This window comes from Vombatus ursinus, unplaced genomic scaffold, assembly GCF_900497805.2.
Source record: "Vombatus ursinus unplaced genomic scaffold, bare-nosed wombat genome assembly UNPS02009205.1, whole genome shotgun sequence".
Taxonomy (NCBI): Eukaryota; Metazoa; Chordata; class Mammalia; order Diprotodontia; family Vombatidae; genus Vombatus; species Vombatus ursinus.
This window is the reverse complement of record NW_020948983.1, coordinates 45,885,413-45,902,772: the sequence shown is the minus strand read 5'-3', so window position 1 is coordinate 45,902,772 and position 17,360 is coordinate 45,885,413. Positions and strand designations below refer to the sequence as shown.

The following is a 17,360-nucleotide window of genomic DNA, read 5'->3' as shown; positions in this document are numbered from 1 at the left end:
AAGCACAACCGGGGGGGGGGGGGGGGAGACTAAGGATAATCAGGCAATGAATAACTGAGTCAGCTGCTTAATTAAAAGGAAAAATGCTGCAAAGAAATGAATACGAATTTAAGGATGCAGAACCAAACTGCACACAAGCAAATGAATACGTAACAAATAACTGCAATGGCCATCTTACTAGGATGACCACAGATCTACAAATTTTAAAAATACACATGAAATAAGTGACTCTGTCTAGCACCAATTTCTTTCAAAATGAGATGTGATTCAAGCTTTAAGATGAGAAAAACTTTATACTTATTTTCAATAGATTCCATACCATACACCCTTACCACAATCATACATAAACCCCAGAGACAAATTTACAGCTTTGCATAATTCTTAAGGTTTAATAACCTATATTTCTTTTTCTTCTTCTCTAACCCTGGGCCTGGATCTTCCAACAGTGAAAGTAGGACAGTATTCACTATGACTTTATTCCTCATATACCATTTGTTGTGTGGAGCTTTATTTCATCTAATTCTACGATTCTTTATGATTATTTTCTGCACTAAAAATGTCATGAGAGAAGACAAGTGGAAAAAAAACATAGGATAATAAAAATAATGACAGCTAGCACTTATATAGCATGTTAAGTTTTGCCAAGCTCTTTGAGTACATGCATGTGTGCACATACATAACATCTTGTTCAATCTTGATGACATTTTTTTATTCCCCATTTTATTTTACATCTGGAGAAACAGGTGGTGAAAGGTTAAGTGACTTGTCCAGAGTCCCAGAGCTACTCTACTCAATAAGCCACCTCATTAGACTGACCTCAGGGGCTCTCTAGCCCAACCTCCTTATTTCACAAACAGGAAAGGACGATTCAGAGGTTCAGTAACTTGCCCAGGGTCACACAAGGACTAATGTCAAGAGGAATCCAAATCCAGGTCCTAGGACCCCAGAGTCAGTATTCTTTTCAATTTTTTAATTGAAAATACTGGCCCTACAAATACAAGAAGGGCCTGATAAAAGAATTATGGCTGTGTATTCTATACCCCACCGACATCCCTGTGTCTTAAGGAAAAGGAAGAACAAACTTTACCTATGCTTCTATGTGTGTATTTTACCTATGAATTCTTTCTCCTACAAGCTGAATGCTACCTTCTTAGACTATACTTTAGTATGAACTCTTCATAGCTGTCTAAAACTCCTGAATTATAAATCATCTATATATACACTTATGTTTTTAAAGCTTATTAAAAAGCACACATCACTTCTCCATCTATTAAAATTCTCCTGATAAATTCAATCTTACAAGGTAAGATGACAGCTTATTTGTGTCATCTCAAGTTAAATAACTTACTTAGAATAACTAGAAAAACTTAGTTGATTTGGAAAATGAACTGGTTTGGCAGACTCTATGAGATGGCTGGCAGGGACTTGTGCTGAAGGTTTGTTTTCAAAACTTCTCCGATCAAAATACGAAAGTTGCTTTCGATAGTATTCCTCATCTTCCTCAGGATCATAGTGATTTGAACGAACAATATCTTCAGGTGCTTTTATCTGAGGTTTCTGTGGTTCTGGGGACCTAGTACATGATCATATATATAAGTCACTCAAACTCAAGGTGATGTAAAGTTTACAATGACAATTTCAAAGATACAGAGACAGAACTGGAAGACAGGCTATTGTAGCATATCCTACACTTTTCTCTTTAAAATCAAATGAATGTATAAAATACCTTATTTACCTGTTAACTTCTAGTTTCCAGAGCCTTCCTACAGAATTAGATAGCTCAAGCAACCAAGACACATGTCACAAAGTCCAAGGATTCAACCTCAAGCACTCTACTCACAAATGCCTGACAGATTTTTGCCTATTTCAGACACAATCATAACAAGCTAGGTTTACTGTTATCCTAGCTTGTAGCACATTAGAAGCAGTTAAAAGTGGAAGATATTTCTAGAGGCATAATGATAGTAGGAAGAAGTGGCCAATGGTAGTCTAATAGCAAATTGTTATCAATGTTACCAAAAGTACATGCTGACACATAGGGTTTGAACCATAATCCTGTGATCATGTATAGCAAAGGACAAAGAGACCACAAGGGCAACACTAATTGTATTGTGCTATAATATATTCATGCCTATAATGATGACTCAAAGTAAGGTTCAATTGTGTCCGATAAACTTTAAGAAGGCAGGGAAATATGGAATGTAGTCGAGAAAGAATGACAAAGTATAAAGAGCTAAAGTAAATTTTGTGACATGATCAATAATACATCAATGTCTGGAGGACACTAAAATTTATTTTAAAAGTTTTTTTTTTTCCAAACTAGAGCTATAAAAGGCTTACTAGCCAGAAACCTTTTGTATAGTATAACTTCCTCACTTAAAAGCAAGGCAATTTAAGGATTGTTAATTAGACTTTTCACCTTTCCTTCCTAATTTATCCCATACTTAAGCCAACTGAATATAAGAGCAGCTGATTTTTATTTTAGTCATACAATTAATTCTTCTCATCTCATTTTTTCCCTTTTCACTACACTAAGAGAGGCACTATAGAGCAGTGTATAGAGAGCTGGCCCTTAAAGCCAGAAAGATTTGTGTTAATTCCTCCTTCTAAGGTATGATGGCTATGTTACTTAACCTCATGTTCTAAGCAACCCCCTAGTACTAAGTTGTGGAGAAGGTGTCTTGTCAATGGAAATCACAGATCCAGTCCCTAGTACTACCTTAATAGGAGTAAAAGTGGTCTTATTGAACTGAATGGATAAATAACCAAAAATGTAGTTTTATATTACAACCCAAACTTTTTAAATTAAATGGCAATATACCCACCTGTACAGTGTTTTATCATGCTCACTGAACTGATTTTGAGAAGTAGATTTAGGACCACTGATGGGAGCAACTGCAGGTTTAGGTGCTATTTCTGGGGGCTATGGGGGGGAAAAGATAACAAATTATATCTTTGAAGTCACTAAACTTCAAGGTTTAAGAATAGAAAATAAGACATTTTAAAACTACTTTTATATTAAGTGATAATAATAATAAAGTAATAATAAAAATTCTTTTTCCTTTACATATTTACCTTAATAGTAGCTGTGTCATTAATGTCCTTCTTACTTTCTAATGATGCTGACCTTTTGTTTTCAAACATTTTGACTCTAGTAAGCACAGATTGTGGTTTCATTGCTGGATCTTCCTCATCTTCAATTATAGTAGGTGGTGGTGGAAGTGGTTTGGTGTTTGAAGGAAGCACTTCTGTCTTTTGAGATGAAGGAATTAGAGAAGGAACACCTGTAGAGCCATGAGAAGAAGGCTCATAATGCCCTACTTTGGCATTAAACCCTTGTGGCGGTACCTGTTCACAACTTCGAGGGTACTGATCAAAATACTGCTTGGCTTCAGAAGACTTGGACATTGCTGAAGAGTAAGGCTGCGCTTCTGATTTATATCGACCATGAATATCATACCCAGAAGCTGGTTGTTCCTCATATCGTACATTAGAGTTTTTAGGGGGTTGTTCATAGCGTGACCTACTATCGTAAGATACTGGGGTTGGTTCTTCAAAACGAGGTTGTCCTGGAAAGTAAGCACGTTCTGAAGCCTCATCAGGATGCTGTCTAGGGTCAAAGTCTCGAGGGTGCTGATTATCAAAGGAAGGCCTTGGTTGGTAAGGCTGTTTGTCATCATAATATGACCACTGATCTTCATAAGAAGGTGTGCGATGATCATCATAATGCAGGCGAGGGTCATAGCTTCGAGACAACTGATCTGTATAATTGGTGGAATCATACTTAAGGGTAGGTGGTTCAATATCTCTACTGGATTGTTTTTCTGCATAAGGTGGTTGAGGTTCATAGCTCATATTAGATTCTTTTTCTTGTCTCTGCACTGGGTGGTTAATGGGCAGCTGTTTCATAACATAATTTTGTCTTGGTGGTTCTTCAGTATATTGTTCTTTTCTATATACCTAGGCAGAACACATAAACTTGGCTGTAAACATTGGTTTATAATCCCAGTCAAATTTTATTGTATAAAACAAATTAACAACCTGAAAAAAAGGTATTTTCTGCTAACAATTACAAGCTTACATTTAGATTAGAGGAAAAGGCCAATTACTAGGTTGTTATTTTGATTAAAAGAAAGCCCAAAATTTAAAATGCAGATGTCACTGGTGTCAGAATCTACTAAAATAAAGCTAAATAAGAAATAATTCAGCTATTTAAAAAGTAACCAAGTTATGATTTGCTGAGCTATTTTTTCACTTAATTTTTGTATTTGAAATTAAGAATATAAAGATAAGCACAGTATAATTTTCAGTGAGGTTTTTCATCAAGGTTCTTGGGTAAGCAATAAGGAATTGGCAATAAATAAAAAAATAAGCTTAGAAATAAAAATATTCAGCAAAAATCTTTGATTGAAAAGATCCACTGTTAGACAATAAATATACATCTGGAAGCCATGCAAGCTAAAACATTTAATAATTCTTACTGATTTAAATGCATTAAACTACATAAGCCCATAGTAAAAAGCAAAGGGAATCCTTAAAAGGGGCAAAGCAAAAAACGTTCATGTGCTAGCTTGGGACAGCAGCAAGTTAGTGCAACAGTGCAGCACGGGTACCTTTGCCGGATCTACATGCGACGACAATGATGGTTCTTGGTCTCTTAGCACTATTTGAGATGTCTCAGAACTTGGTGGTGTTAAGGGGCCCGGTTGTGGCTGATAGGAGTTGTAAGGAGCTGGGACTGGCTCCTCCAGTTGGATATTAGTTAGATTTACATTAGGATTAACTGCAGAGGTTGATGCATGGTGTGTTTCAGACGAAGGGTAAGGGACTGCAGATGAGACTTCTGCTTTCTGTGAAGTGTTTAAAATATTTTAAATACAGTGCTTCTGGTACACTGCTGATTTTCCATTTTAGTTTAAGGTTTTGTTTTATACATACATATATATACATACACATATATATGTATGTATATTATGTACACATAGTTTAAGTGTACTAGAAAAAAATTACTGCCTCATTCTAGCTGTTGGGAAATTATTATACCACTTTTATATATTATATTAAGTGAAACCATTTATAAGACTTAGAAGTTCTTAATATTCTCACATCCAAGTTAGCGACTAATCTTTGTCTGGAAAAAGGATAAAATATATATACTCTCTTTACATCAATTCCCACATTTTAAAACTGAATAATGCACCTACAGCTAGAAAATGTTTAATGTTTGCTGCTTACCTGTTGAGAGGCTGTTTTAAATCCTGGGGAGTCTATTCTATGAATTGGTTGTGGCTGCGCTTGTGGTGAATAAGAAGGGTATGTTTGGCTTTCATGATGCATTCCAGAGGAGTCCTCTCTTACAGGTTCAGAGGACCGTGTAATTGCAGACTCCGGGGGAGTCCCAACCTCATCATTAAGAGTTTCATCTAGTTCTTGATCAGTGTAGGCCCCACCTTCTGTATCTGTGTCTTCATAGTCAGAAGTGTGTCTACTGTCCGTGCTATACATTGAGTATTCACTACCTGGAGCTGACAGGTAGGATAGACGATCATCATGCAAATCAAGGTCATCACTTGTAGCACCATCCGCCTGGGTCAAATAAAAGTAAATTAAAAACTTTATTTAATATTTTTAAAGAGATGACCTTTATTTTTACAAGGGGAGACTGAAAAGGCTATTCTCCTCTGGAAAAATCAAATCTACTTGCTTCAAATTTATGATGGGTAAAGGTCAAGAAGAACCGTACAAGCACACATGCAGACACACAGAGCATCCTTTTGTTAGTTGAAACTTTTGGATGAATCAGATGTTGGCTAATCCAAGTCTTAGGAACCCAACCAAAAGAGGCAATGAAGGACCTCTGTATCATCCTGGCCTATAAAGGCTAGTTACTGGATTTCTATCCCAGGGCATGAAGAAGAAAGAGAATGCCAATGAGCAAACTTGCAGAAGCACCAGCATACTGATTTAACAGCAATGGAAGAAAAACTGTCATAACCAATGGAATAACTCCACTCGAGCCAGAACAAAGTACTACCTTTAGAAAACAACTCTTAAAAAAAGTTGAAGCTGATATTTGTTTGAAGGTTTTCTGGAAAGTGCTATGGAAAAGTATCACTACAGAGAGATGGTTCCCCCTTAAAACATAGGAAGAAACAAATGATTCCTTATAAGAGAAGTTTCCAAAAGATAAAGAAATGTAGTTATTAAGTACTTAAGACATGAACTGATTCAAACATTCCAGGTTCCTTCAGCATAGAAGAGAAGAAAAATGAGAAATGCTGGGGAAAAGTACTTTCTAAATCTGAAATCCCCAACCTGTCACTGACTGCTATTAATATGAAATTGTTTACCAGGCTCAATAGTATAGTCCAGTTATTAAAGCACCACCCTCAAAAAGAGGATGCCCCTGGGTACATCTAAATTCTGAAGCAGAATCCAGAGGGTTTAGTATTGTTTTTCTTTTCTTTTCCTTTTCTTTTTGAAGGGAGTGGGTGGTTGAGTGGGCATCCTTCACAATCTGAAGCAGTACATCAAAGTGAAAAATTCCTTCTTAGAGTGGTGAAGTGCTAGAAGTAGGCTATCTGGCATGGAATTGAAGATTCCACTGTGCTATGCCAGAATTGTGGTTCTCCATTAACTCTATCAACTGGCATTTTCCAAGAAAACAAGTCCCAATTCTATGTCAGGCACTCCAGTACTGTGTGCATCAGGTGGCAGCCTGGGACATGACTCTGAGCACTGCCTCCCTAGTACATTAGACCAATGTCTGCCATGTAGCAATAAAGCTCTTGCTTTCAGCAGAACATCTTGCCTAGATGAAAGACTTAGAGCTCTTCAGTGTACTAGGTAAGAAACTTCTATGGCTTTACTCTCTTGATCCCAACAAAAAGGAGTTTGTTGACCTATATTGTCCATCACTCCTAAGTTTCCAGTGACCACTCAGGTGGTAATGTCTTAGGGGAAGAATCATTCAGAATTAACCACTTCACCCACCCACTATTTGTTTTCAGTTCCCTGAGGTAGCTGATCATCTTAAGAATTATGGAGATTGTAGACACTGAAGGAAACAAGAAGCATGGGTTGACTTAGAACCAAGAAATGCTGCCATACCAACATCTTTTAAGAAATTCAATAAAGGGAATTCTGATGACTCTTCATGGCTTGATTGGGTGACCATAAGACTATCTCAGGAAGGACACTCCTTTAAAGTCACTGAAACTTTGACAGAGGAGTCAATGTTACTTGAAGTAGTTTTAAGTGGGAAATTCATCTATTCATCTTGAAGACATATAAGTGGACACAAGCAAAATAAAACTTGATCTAAACATTTATGATTTTAATGTATTCTAATTTTCAAAATTATCATAATGATAAAAGATTCAATTCATTTTGTAAGGATGGAAAGAGGAAATTTGGGGCAGCAAAGTAGGAAGGTCATAACAATCTCAGAAGAATACGTTAAAGAAAATCGAAGGGAGTTTTTACTAGCAACAATTTTAAGCATATTTTCTGTAATTTTACTTAAATATATTTTCTCAGCAGATGGCTTTAAAGAATTGATCTGCATAAATTAGGCTCCATTTTCTATTATCATTGGATGAGGAGAATGTTATAATAACAATGTTATCTTAAATATTAATGTCATAATACTAAGAATATGAGTACAACTATTTTTACTGAGTGCTGTGAGAGTAAAAACTAATCATATAGTCAAAGTGTTGTCATAAAAGTGGTTAAGTGGTTTCCTCCACTTACTTTTCTACTGTGTAAAGTGTCCTACTTGAAATGTCAGTTAATCAACCTTGTCTTTTGAATACACATGAACTACTTGTAACCCCTAAACTGGCAGAAGAAAAACCGTAATTCTGAAATACATGTTAATTCTAAATGTGAAACTTTTATATCTTCTTGCAAAGGCTGTATATTTTTTCTGAATAGGCACTGTTGTCTTAAACATGCAGCATGCACTGCCAGAGCTCCTGTAGACAAACAGCCAGGTAGAGGAAAATGGGGGCCATGCCCAGGAGGAGGGTGAGGAGTGGATAGGGAAAAGAGTTGGGGCAAAATAGCACCATCATCACAGCAATAAAATAACAACAAAAACCCCACAAACAAACAAACAAAAAAAATACCACATAGATACCCACAATTTTCTCTTATAGTCTATATACTAAGCTTAAGAAAAACTGACAAAGTTATTATACTGCACTGTTAGGATCATATGAAATAAAGATGGCAAAAGGAACTAAAAAGTTACTTTGCTTTTAGTTGGGGAAAACATTAAATTTATCGTGAAAAGGAATGCCCATCAAGATTTTGTATAAAATTAAATAGCAAAAAATATTTAATAGTAATAAACAGTAATAAAGCTTATCTCCCAAATACATGGTCTAAGACCTTTTAATGAGGTAGCAATTCAGTGAATGGACTAATCAGAATTCTCAAGCTGTTAGAGCTTTAATACCCAGTAAAAGTAGTTTAAAATTCATATGTCAGACATAATTTTTTGTCTCTAATTGAACCAAAGTTTATTCCTTGCTTCCCCAACCCCTCCCCTTGTATTACTGTCACTTACATGATATAGCAACTCAGAGACATCAAAAATACAAAATCCTGAAATACAGGACAAACTTCTGAAACAGTATTAGTGAAATTGCTTACCTTTCCTTCTGAAACCCAAACCAGCTGGTTTTGCTGTTGCTGAATAGCTTCTTTCAGTGCTCCATACCAACCATCATTCATTGAATTTAAATTAATAGTAGCTGAAAATAACAAAGTATTAATTTGGTCTTGTGGATAATAAGATACCAGAAACTGAGATGTAAGTTCTCCTTTCAGCTCAACCACCAAAAGGAGGTATTATATTACTTGCAAGATAGATGGAAATGTTTGTAGGGAAAGGTAACCGCCCTACTGACTGTCCCAATTATGAAATGCTATTTCCCTTTAAAAAGTGGTTGATATTGCTAGGATAAGATCGATGATAAATTTCTGGAAGCCAAGAAATTCACAGGAAAAGAATAAATTTTGCTATGAAGAACTGTGCGTAAGTAGACTCCTTATGCAGAACTTTCTAATAACTGGCTTTTAAGGTTTTCTTGAGTATACTCACTTGTAAAAAGATGATGATTATTTTTACGAAGTTTATGAGATCGTTCATATAATTTTCTGGCACTCTTCCGTGATTCTGGACACAATCGCATTCTCATTGTTTTAACACCCTGTTTGGAATCAGGGTTGAGGAATACCACAATGGGATACCACTGTGCGTAATTTAGACGGTCAACAGCATTTGGTGTTACATCTAATAAAGCATGTTTATCCTGCGTAAGGAAAAAAAAAGTCAAGATTCCAGACATGTAACTCTCTTCAAAGAACTACCAATTCAGAAAATGATACTCTAGCCAAAGAATGTAAAAACTCCACAACTGTAAAATCACCACAGATTGCAAAATTAAACAATCTGAGCAAAATCATTCTGTCGTTATTATTTATTTTAAATACAGGATTATGAGTTAATTTCATGCAATGACTAGTAGAATTAAAATTGCATTTTATTAAATTATCGCTAAAATAGTTCATCTTAAAGCTACTTATAATACAAGTTATGTGTACCTCACCTAAATATATAGTAACATAATCTGGGGGGAAAATATGCCAGTATTATTCATTCCCTGAATAAAAATATTAGAATGGTCTAGATACCACATAAACACAACATAAAGTAGAAAAAATGAAATCAAAATTCACATCTAACAATATAAGTACAAAATTTAATTGTTATTCAAGGTTAAGATTTGAGGTCAAATTCAGTCTCAGACATTTACTAGCCATGTGACCCTAGGAAGGTCACTTAACCTCTCTGTGTCTCAGTTTCCTCGTATGAAAATTTGGGAACAGTAACAGGACCCACAGTAGTCTTAAGGATAAAACAAGATAATATTTGTCACGTTTCTGCAAACCTTAAAGTGCTAAATAAATGCTAGCTTTTATTATTGATTGTTATGCTTCTAATTGGTGTGACAGAATATGAATTATTGATTCTACAACTTACCCGATCGATAATTTGCTTAATAGTATGAAGACGTATAATTCCCGAGCTCCGCTGGTCAGTGCCAGCATCTCTAGGTTCACTTTCTAGTAAATGAAAAATAGTTATTCAAATTTTGAAGACACCATCAAAAAAATACTGGAAATATAAGTGACTCAGCTCATAAACAGGTTGTATTCCAAACATTCATTTGTAATCTCGTTATTTAGAATCCCAAATGAATTATAATAAATGGTAATTATGTTTTGTGATAAACTGACAAAAACCCAACTAATTATTAATGTACCTCAAGAATGTAGTTGCTACCCTATAACATTTTTTCCACATAAATCTCAATTTAACAAACAGTTACTGAATTTAATGACATAAATAAGCTACTACATGGGGATATAACAAGAAAATAAGACAGGCTTGGGCCTCAAAATTGGGGGAGGGGAAGAATAAAATACATAAATGACTAGAAAGTAGTAATATTCAAGAAAAGTAGATATTTAAGAAGGGCATATTTATCTTGGAGGGGTTTGGGGGAAGGGCACATAGGGTGCTTAGACATGCAGATGGAAAAAAAATCAACGAAAACTTTATAAAAGAAGTTGAGCTGGGCCTTGAAGAAAAAGATCTAAGAAAAAACCTTCATGGAAAAAAAATTGAGTATCTAGAGTTTCAAAGGAATAGACACAATTTATAAGGGGGAGTAGTTACCCAATGGTTCAAGGATATGAATAGATAACTTTTCAAAGATGAAACAGAAATTTTAAATAAATACTTGACTATAAGTCAAAAATATATACAACTGATAAATCAAACAGATGTAAATTAAAACAATTTTTAGGTTAATGCCTCACAACCAAACTGACAAAAATAATTAAAGGTAGAAAAAGTAGTGGTGCAGCTATAGAAAAAGAAATATATATACAAACTGCTGATGAAATTACAAACTCTATATCAATAATAGGTGTTTATTACATGACTACCGTAACAGTTATAAAAACAGTATAATAAGGTAAATAAAATGCTGATAAATAAGCATAATATAATATGAGGTATGATTAGGTATATAATAGAAGGTATAAATTATCATAAGTATACGTATTTTAAAAAAAAGATCATTTCAAGCTTGAAGAAAGGGGGGTGGGAGGTAGGTTCACGGAGGAAGAATCAGGAAAATCGTATTTGAGTTGGGCCCAAATAAATAGGAATGACTTTAACAAATTGTGATAGAGGGGGATGTTCTACGCAGAGGAAACAGCCTAAGTAAAAGGCATAGAATGGCATTCTAGGGAAATAATAAGTAGCTCAGTTTGCCTGAAGTATAGGATTCATGAAACACAGGTATGGCATAGGACTGGAAATGAAGGTTAGAACCAGATTGTGGGATTCTTTGAGTATCTATTCACACAGAGAGTTATTTTGAGGAAAGCATCATCTAGTACAATATAAATGTAAATAACTAACATCACCATGAGACCACTGTAAACATACTAAGGTAAAGTTTAATTCTGATAATTAAGTATGGCACACCAGACACCTGGGACCACATCACCACACAGAAGCAGGTTAGATTTTATCTCCTTTCTCTTCCCATGTCCCACTATCCTCAGACCTAGCCTTCAAAAACTTAGGCACATCAAAGAGTTAGAGATAAATTCTAAGTGGCAAAAGGAGCTATAGTTCTAGCAACAGTTGGAAAAGGGGAAAGACCCTCATTAAGGTAAAGGAGAAAAAGAGAATTGCTATAGCTAAGATGTATTATTTTTTTCTAATGTTAACAGGACAGGAATTGACTCTACTAATGTAAGAGTGTCCTGAAAAAGTAGTCAGTGTTGAGTAAAAAGACTAAACTTCATTAGAACTAAGATCACAGTCATTATAAAACACATCATGAATGTATCTTCTCTTACCCTTTCTGTGTAAATGTGTGCAGTATATATTATAAATACCAAATTCTGCATATAAAATGTAGCAAAAAATTAAAATCCCAAAAAGGATATCAATTCAAAGACATGTGTTGATATATATAAAATATAAACAATTTTATGTAGTGTCTTAATGGAAACTTATTTTACAAAAAAAAAGGGACTACTGATGAGGCAATGTAATATACTGGATAGAGTGCTAAGCTAGGAGTTGGGAAGACATGGTTCCAATCCTACCTCAAACAATGGGTGACCCTGGAAAAATAGCAACATGTCTAGGGAGGAGAAAAGGGAGATTGTGCTAGGTACTGTGAAATGCCAATATAAAAGAAAAAACAAGAGTACTTTTAAAACACAGTCTACTGAGGAGATAATGTGTATATATAAGAATTTACATAATAAACATTGTGTCAAATTGACACAGCAGAGTAATCAAGGTCTAGAAGTAATAAAGAACATCTGATTTGGCAATTAAAAATCATAGAGCAATTTCAGTTGAGCGATAAGGTTGCAAGACAGACTACAAAGAGCTAGGGAGTGAAAGTGAAGGGGGGCAATGGGTTAAATGGCTTTTTCTAGAAGTATGGCTGTGCAAAGGGAGAAGAGATATGGGACAACAGTTTCACAGAAAGGTTTGGGGAATATTTTTAAGGGAAGAGGAGACATGAGTGTGTCTGAAGGAAATAGTGAAAAAAAATAGAAAGAGAAGAATGAAGTTGCATGACTCCATGGAAAACAGAAGGACAGAGAGCTGAGTTGGCCTTGAAAGAGAAGAGGAAAAGGAGAAAAGAGGAGGGTGGAGTTCAGGGATTTTGAGATGAAAAAGGAAGAAGAGGAAATACAGCAAATGATCTAAATTTTTTTCAGTAAAGTAAAAGGCAAGGTCCTCAGGTGAGAGGCCAGAGAAATGTCTAATACAGAAGACTTGAAGAGAATGGAAAAGATTATGATTAGTGGAGAAGATTCTAGAAATGAAATAGAAAATCAATGAGGGAGGAATAAAAGTACTGTCTCACTGCAGTGAGGGTCCAATATAAGTCCAACATAAGTTAGGTAACAAATGCATAGCATACCTAGTCAGGACAGTTGTGTAATTTCATTTTGTTCAGCAGTACTCAAGTAGGAGTAGAGGAAGCCAATGATGGTAGGAATAATCCAAGGATGAGGGTTCAGCAAGAGATGAGCAGTAATAAGGAGGCAAGATATTTGAAAGTAGAGGACAGGATGGAGTTGAGTTGTTTAATTACAGGTTTGGATTGAGATTGGGAAGAAATTGAAGTCAGAGAAAACACTGAGAAATTACTGAGGGGTAGCAAGACTAAAGGTTGCAGTGAGGGCAAGGACTGGGTGAGGAGGTGTGAGGTATAAAAAGAAATGCATGGTAAGATAGAGGAATTTCAGAATTTTTGACTGAGGAAGTAAAATACTTGTGGGGATTGAATGGTGGAAACCTAATTGTAATCATCCTCTTTGACTCTCCACTATGTGTGGCTGAAATGGGGTTGAGGAGACTAAAGAATAGGGAGTTTAAGGTATTTGAAGGAACATCAAAAAGAACATTGAATTCACCTAGGATAAGGTAGATAGGGTAGAATAATTATCCTAGGAAAAGTGTAGAAATTGTGGAGAACACAATGTTGACGAAGCCAGGTGCTGAATTCCTTGAGAAAGAAAGGTGAATTACCAGGGAGCTAAGTTTTTGTTGTTTTCAGTCATTTTTGTTTTTCAATCACGTCCAACTCTTTGTGAACTCATTTGGAGTTTTCTTAGCAAAGATACTGGAGTGGTTTGCCATTTCCTTCTCCTGCTCATTTTACAGCTGAGGAAAGTGAGGCAAACAGGATTAAATGACTTACTCAGGGTCACACAGCTAAATGTCTGATGCCAGATTTGAACTCAGAAGATGAATCTTCCTAACTTCAGGCATAGCACTCTATGCACTGTGCCACCTAGCTGCCCCAGGAAACTAAGCAGACAACAGCTATTACAATCTGCATAGAGTAGACATCTAAGGAGGAGAAGTTGTGAGTGATGATGACAAAAGGGGATTTTAAAAGTGGCAGTGGGGAGTAAAGAGGTATTCCTACCCCCTCATCTGGAATCAGTAACCAATAGTCTAAATGGTACTCACTTGCTACTTGATAAATATCTGGTTCTTCTCTTGCTAGTTTCTCTCTTGCAACATCAGCAATTGGTCCAAATATAGTTACGGGTCTGAGAAATCCAGCTATATCAGAGAAACAATTTCAGTGAAAGCAATTAATTTAAGATACTTTTATTTAACAAAATATGGTAGGTAGTGAACAGGCCAATCCTTAAAAAGAAACCTACCTTCTCGAAGAACAACTCGTTCATAAGCAGGAAACTTAGTTTGAAATGGTTGAGCAGAGAGATCCTCTCTGCTTTTACGTAAGTTTCTTTTAGAGCTACGAAGACCTCGGAATCGCCAAAAGTCAGCACGATCTCCTCCTGCTGTCTTTGGAAGTGTGTACTGAACACTAGCTAGCTGCTCAGCTCTATATTAAAAATATACCATGAGAAAAAAGACCCACAAGTAAATTAACTTTTGAAACAGTCTAATCAAATGTTATTTAAATCTTAATCTCAGTATAATTTGAGGATCTCTTATAACAGCAAACAATTTTTAGCATTGAACACAATGATTTGTATTAGCTCATATTCAATAAATTTACTTCTATTACTAGATATATCATTTCACATGTACCATTCATTTAATTTACTTCAAGAGAAGAATTATCTAATCATACCTGTTCTTATTAGGGATTATGCCTCTCTCTACCTCCTTATGATTTTTGCCAATTCGTATAGCCAACCAAGAACCCAGTTTTCCATTGTATAAGGTATCCACTACACGGAACACTTCTCCTTTGTTGAAACTAAGCCCATAAGGAGATTCCTTTTCATATTCAAAGTGTGTTCTAATGTAGAAAGAATCGCCTACATCTGATTCTACAATACGACGATAAACTGAAACAAAACAAAATAAACATGTAGAACATCAATGAAAAGGAAGGTAATATTTATCAATCACCTACTATATGCTAAGCATCGTGTGTTTTACAAATATATTTCATTTGAACCTCACAACAACCCTGATTAAGCAGGTGCTATTATAATCTCCATTTTACAGTAGAGGAAACTGAGGATAACAGAAATTAAGGGTCACATATCAAATAAGTATAATTAGTCAGGTTTAGAATTCAAGTATTACTGACTACACAAGCAAGTGCTCCATCTACTGAGCCACATAACTGCCTCAATGGTTCAAAAGATCAGAAATTAATTTGAGTAAGTAATATTTAATTTTTTAAAACTGTGGCATGATTTTACTTTTAAGATTTAATTAAATTTGATAAACAATTATCAGACAGCTATAACACATGGAAACATTCCAGGGACTTGAGATATAAGGATTAAAAAAAAATTATCAGCTCTCAATGAATTTGTTTAAATTTTCTAAATAAAAAACCCAAGTTTGGAAAATTTAGTGGGAGGAAGAAATCTCCTTAAAATATTAAGTAAACTACTAAAATGAACTTATTACCATAAAAATTTCATATTAATAGGAGTCTCATTTTTCTCAATGGAGTATACTCAAAAAGGATCCTGTTTCGCCAATTTTATCTATGATCATTACTCTCTCATATATGCCACAAGAGAGTTGCTAACAGATAAATTATTTTATCAATGAAACCAACTGAGGTGCAGTTCTAGTTTTCCTTTACTGATTATATTACAGAAAAATCTAATAAATCACTATTTAATATTGAAAACTGCTTCCTCTACAGTAACCCTTCTCTATATGTTTTTATATTTCTTTTTTTTTATGTTGGTTTAACTCTATGAAAATAACTTACCATCCTTCTTTTTCTGTGCCAAGATTGTCACTTCTTCTCCTTTAGGGAGGTCGAGCAAGAAAAGCACAGCCTCTTCTCGGATGATATTTGTGAAATCTACATTGTTTACCTGTTAGAATGTAGTTTATAAAAATCATCCTATGATGTACAATGTAGGTTATTTATGCAATATTAAACAAAACAAAAAACCCTCACCTGATTTTCAGGGTTATCTAACACAATATCCTATAGCTTTTGTTTGCTTTGTTTTTTAAAGTGGGCCTCAGAAAAAGAAAACAGTTTGATTCAAAATGTTTAAATAAAACCTGAGTGTATTATAAGGCAATTTAAAGTCAAAATATCCTTAGATAAAAAGGTAGGCCTGGCTCTGCTTCCAGGATCTGGGGATTGTTGAAAACTAAAAACAAATAAATTAATTTAAAACAAACAAATAAATAAATAGAGGATAAAAAGGCAGGCCTAACTAAACCACAAAACACAATGCAAGGGGCAGCTAGGTTGCACAGTGGATAGAGCACCCACCCTGAAGCCAGGAGTACCTGAGTTCAAATCCGGCTTCAGACACTAGCTTTGTGACCCTAGGCAAATCTCTTAAACCCAATTCCCTCACCAAAAACAAATGAACATACATACACACACACACACACACACGCGCGCGCGCGCACACACACACGCGCACACACACACGCGCGCGCACACACACACGCGCACACACACACACACACACACACACACACACACACCCCCGACAACGCAAGATTTTCCTTTTCTAAAGAAAGGTGGAAAATCCCCACTTCTAAAAAACAATTACCAATTCAACTTTTTTCTTTAAAAAAACAAAAATATCTTTAGAAGGCTACTTCTAAAAATGGCTGATGGTAAATACATAAGAAAATCATTATATTATGCCATTCTAACAAAAATAAAACTGAGAAATGGAATGAAGAGAGATATTTTGAATGAAAATAAAGGCAGTGGTACTTCCCTACAGCAGGATATCAATAATGTAAACATTTAGAAATTTGTTCCATGCTTTAAAACACTATTATATTCATTCATATTAATTTTCCATTATATGAGAAGATTCATTAGTAATGAATCCCTCATTTTAATTAAGTTTACAAGAAGTTAATCATTATACCTTTTGGAATTTAAGTATATTCTAAGAATGGTAAGTTGAAAACAATATAACCATTATGCCATTCATGGAAAAACATTCTTAAAATCACAATCAATAAGATAAATTATTAATAATTATGATTCTAAAACCCCTATAAAACTGTACTGTTTTTCATGGTCCACACGATCCAGCCCTTTTTGAATTAAGTATCTGTTATAGTCAATGCAATTCAAATCCTAGCAAAGAAGTATTTATTAAGGGCATAGCAACTATAAAGTACTGTGAAGAAAATAAAACAATAATAATAATAATAATAGCAGCTAGCTTTACACATCTGAGAAGTAGGTGTTACTGTTATTCCCAGTTTACAGGTAAGAGAATGGAGGCTGACACGT

The 17,360-nt window shown here is 35.0% G+C and overlaps 1 protein-coding gene across 7 annotated transcripts in view; it reads right to left on the bottom strand.

Moving 5' to 3' along the window:
• TJP1 (tight junction protein 1) overlaps positions 1–17,360 on the bottom strand; it is a 133,740-nt gene that overhangs the window by 8,949 nt on the left and 107,431 nt on the right. For 5 of the 7 annotated variants that reach the window (XM_027851528.1, XM_027851526.1, XM_027851530.1 and 2 more), the window contains exons 12-23: positions 15,846–15,954; positions 14,736–14,955; positions 14,299–14,483; positions 14,099–14,194; positions 10,055–10,137; positions 9,113–9,323; positions 8,662–8,762; positions 5,236–5,586; positions 4,614–4,850; positions 3,076–3,960; positions 2,826–2,923; positions 1,349–1,573 (exon numbers count right to left, since the gene is read on the bottom strand). In XM_027851528.1, the coding sequence (XP_027707329.1) occupies positions 1,349–1,573; positions 2,826–2,923; positions 3,076–3,960; positions 4,614–4,850; positions 5,236–5,586; positions 8,662–8,762; positions 9,113–9,323; positions 10,055–10,137; positions 14,099–14,194; positions 14,299–14,483; positions 14,736–14,955; positions 15,846–15,954 (2,801 nt within the window). The remainder of the gene's footprint in view (positions 1–1,348; positions 1,574–2,825; positions 2,924–3,075; positions 3,961–4,613; positions 4,851–5,235; positions 5,587–8,661; positions 8,763–9,112; positions 9,324–10,054; positions 10,138–14,098; positions 14,195–14,298; positions 14,484–14,735; positions 14,956–15,845; positions 15,955–17,360) is intronic. The other 2 variants (XM_027851532.1, XM_027851533.1) reach the window with 1 other exon arrangement.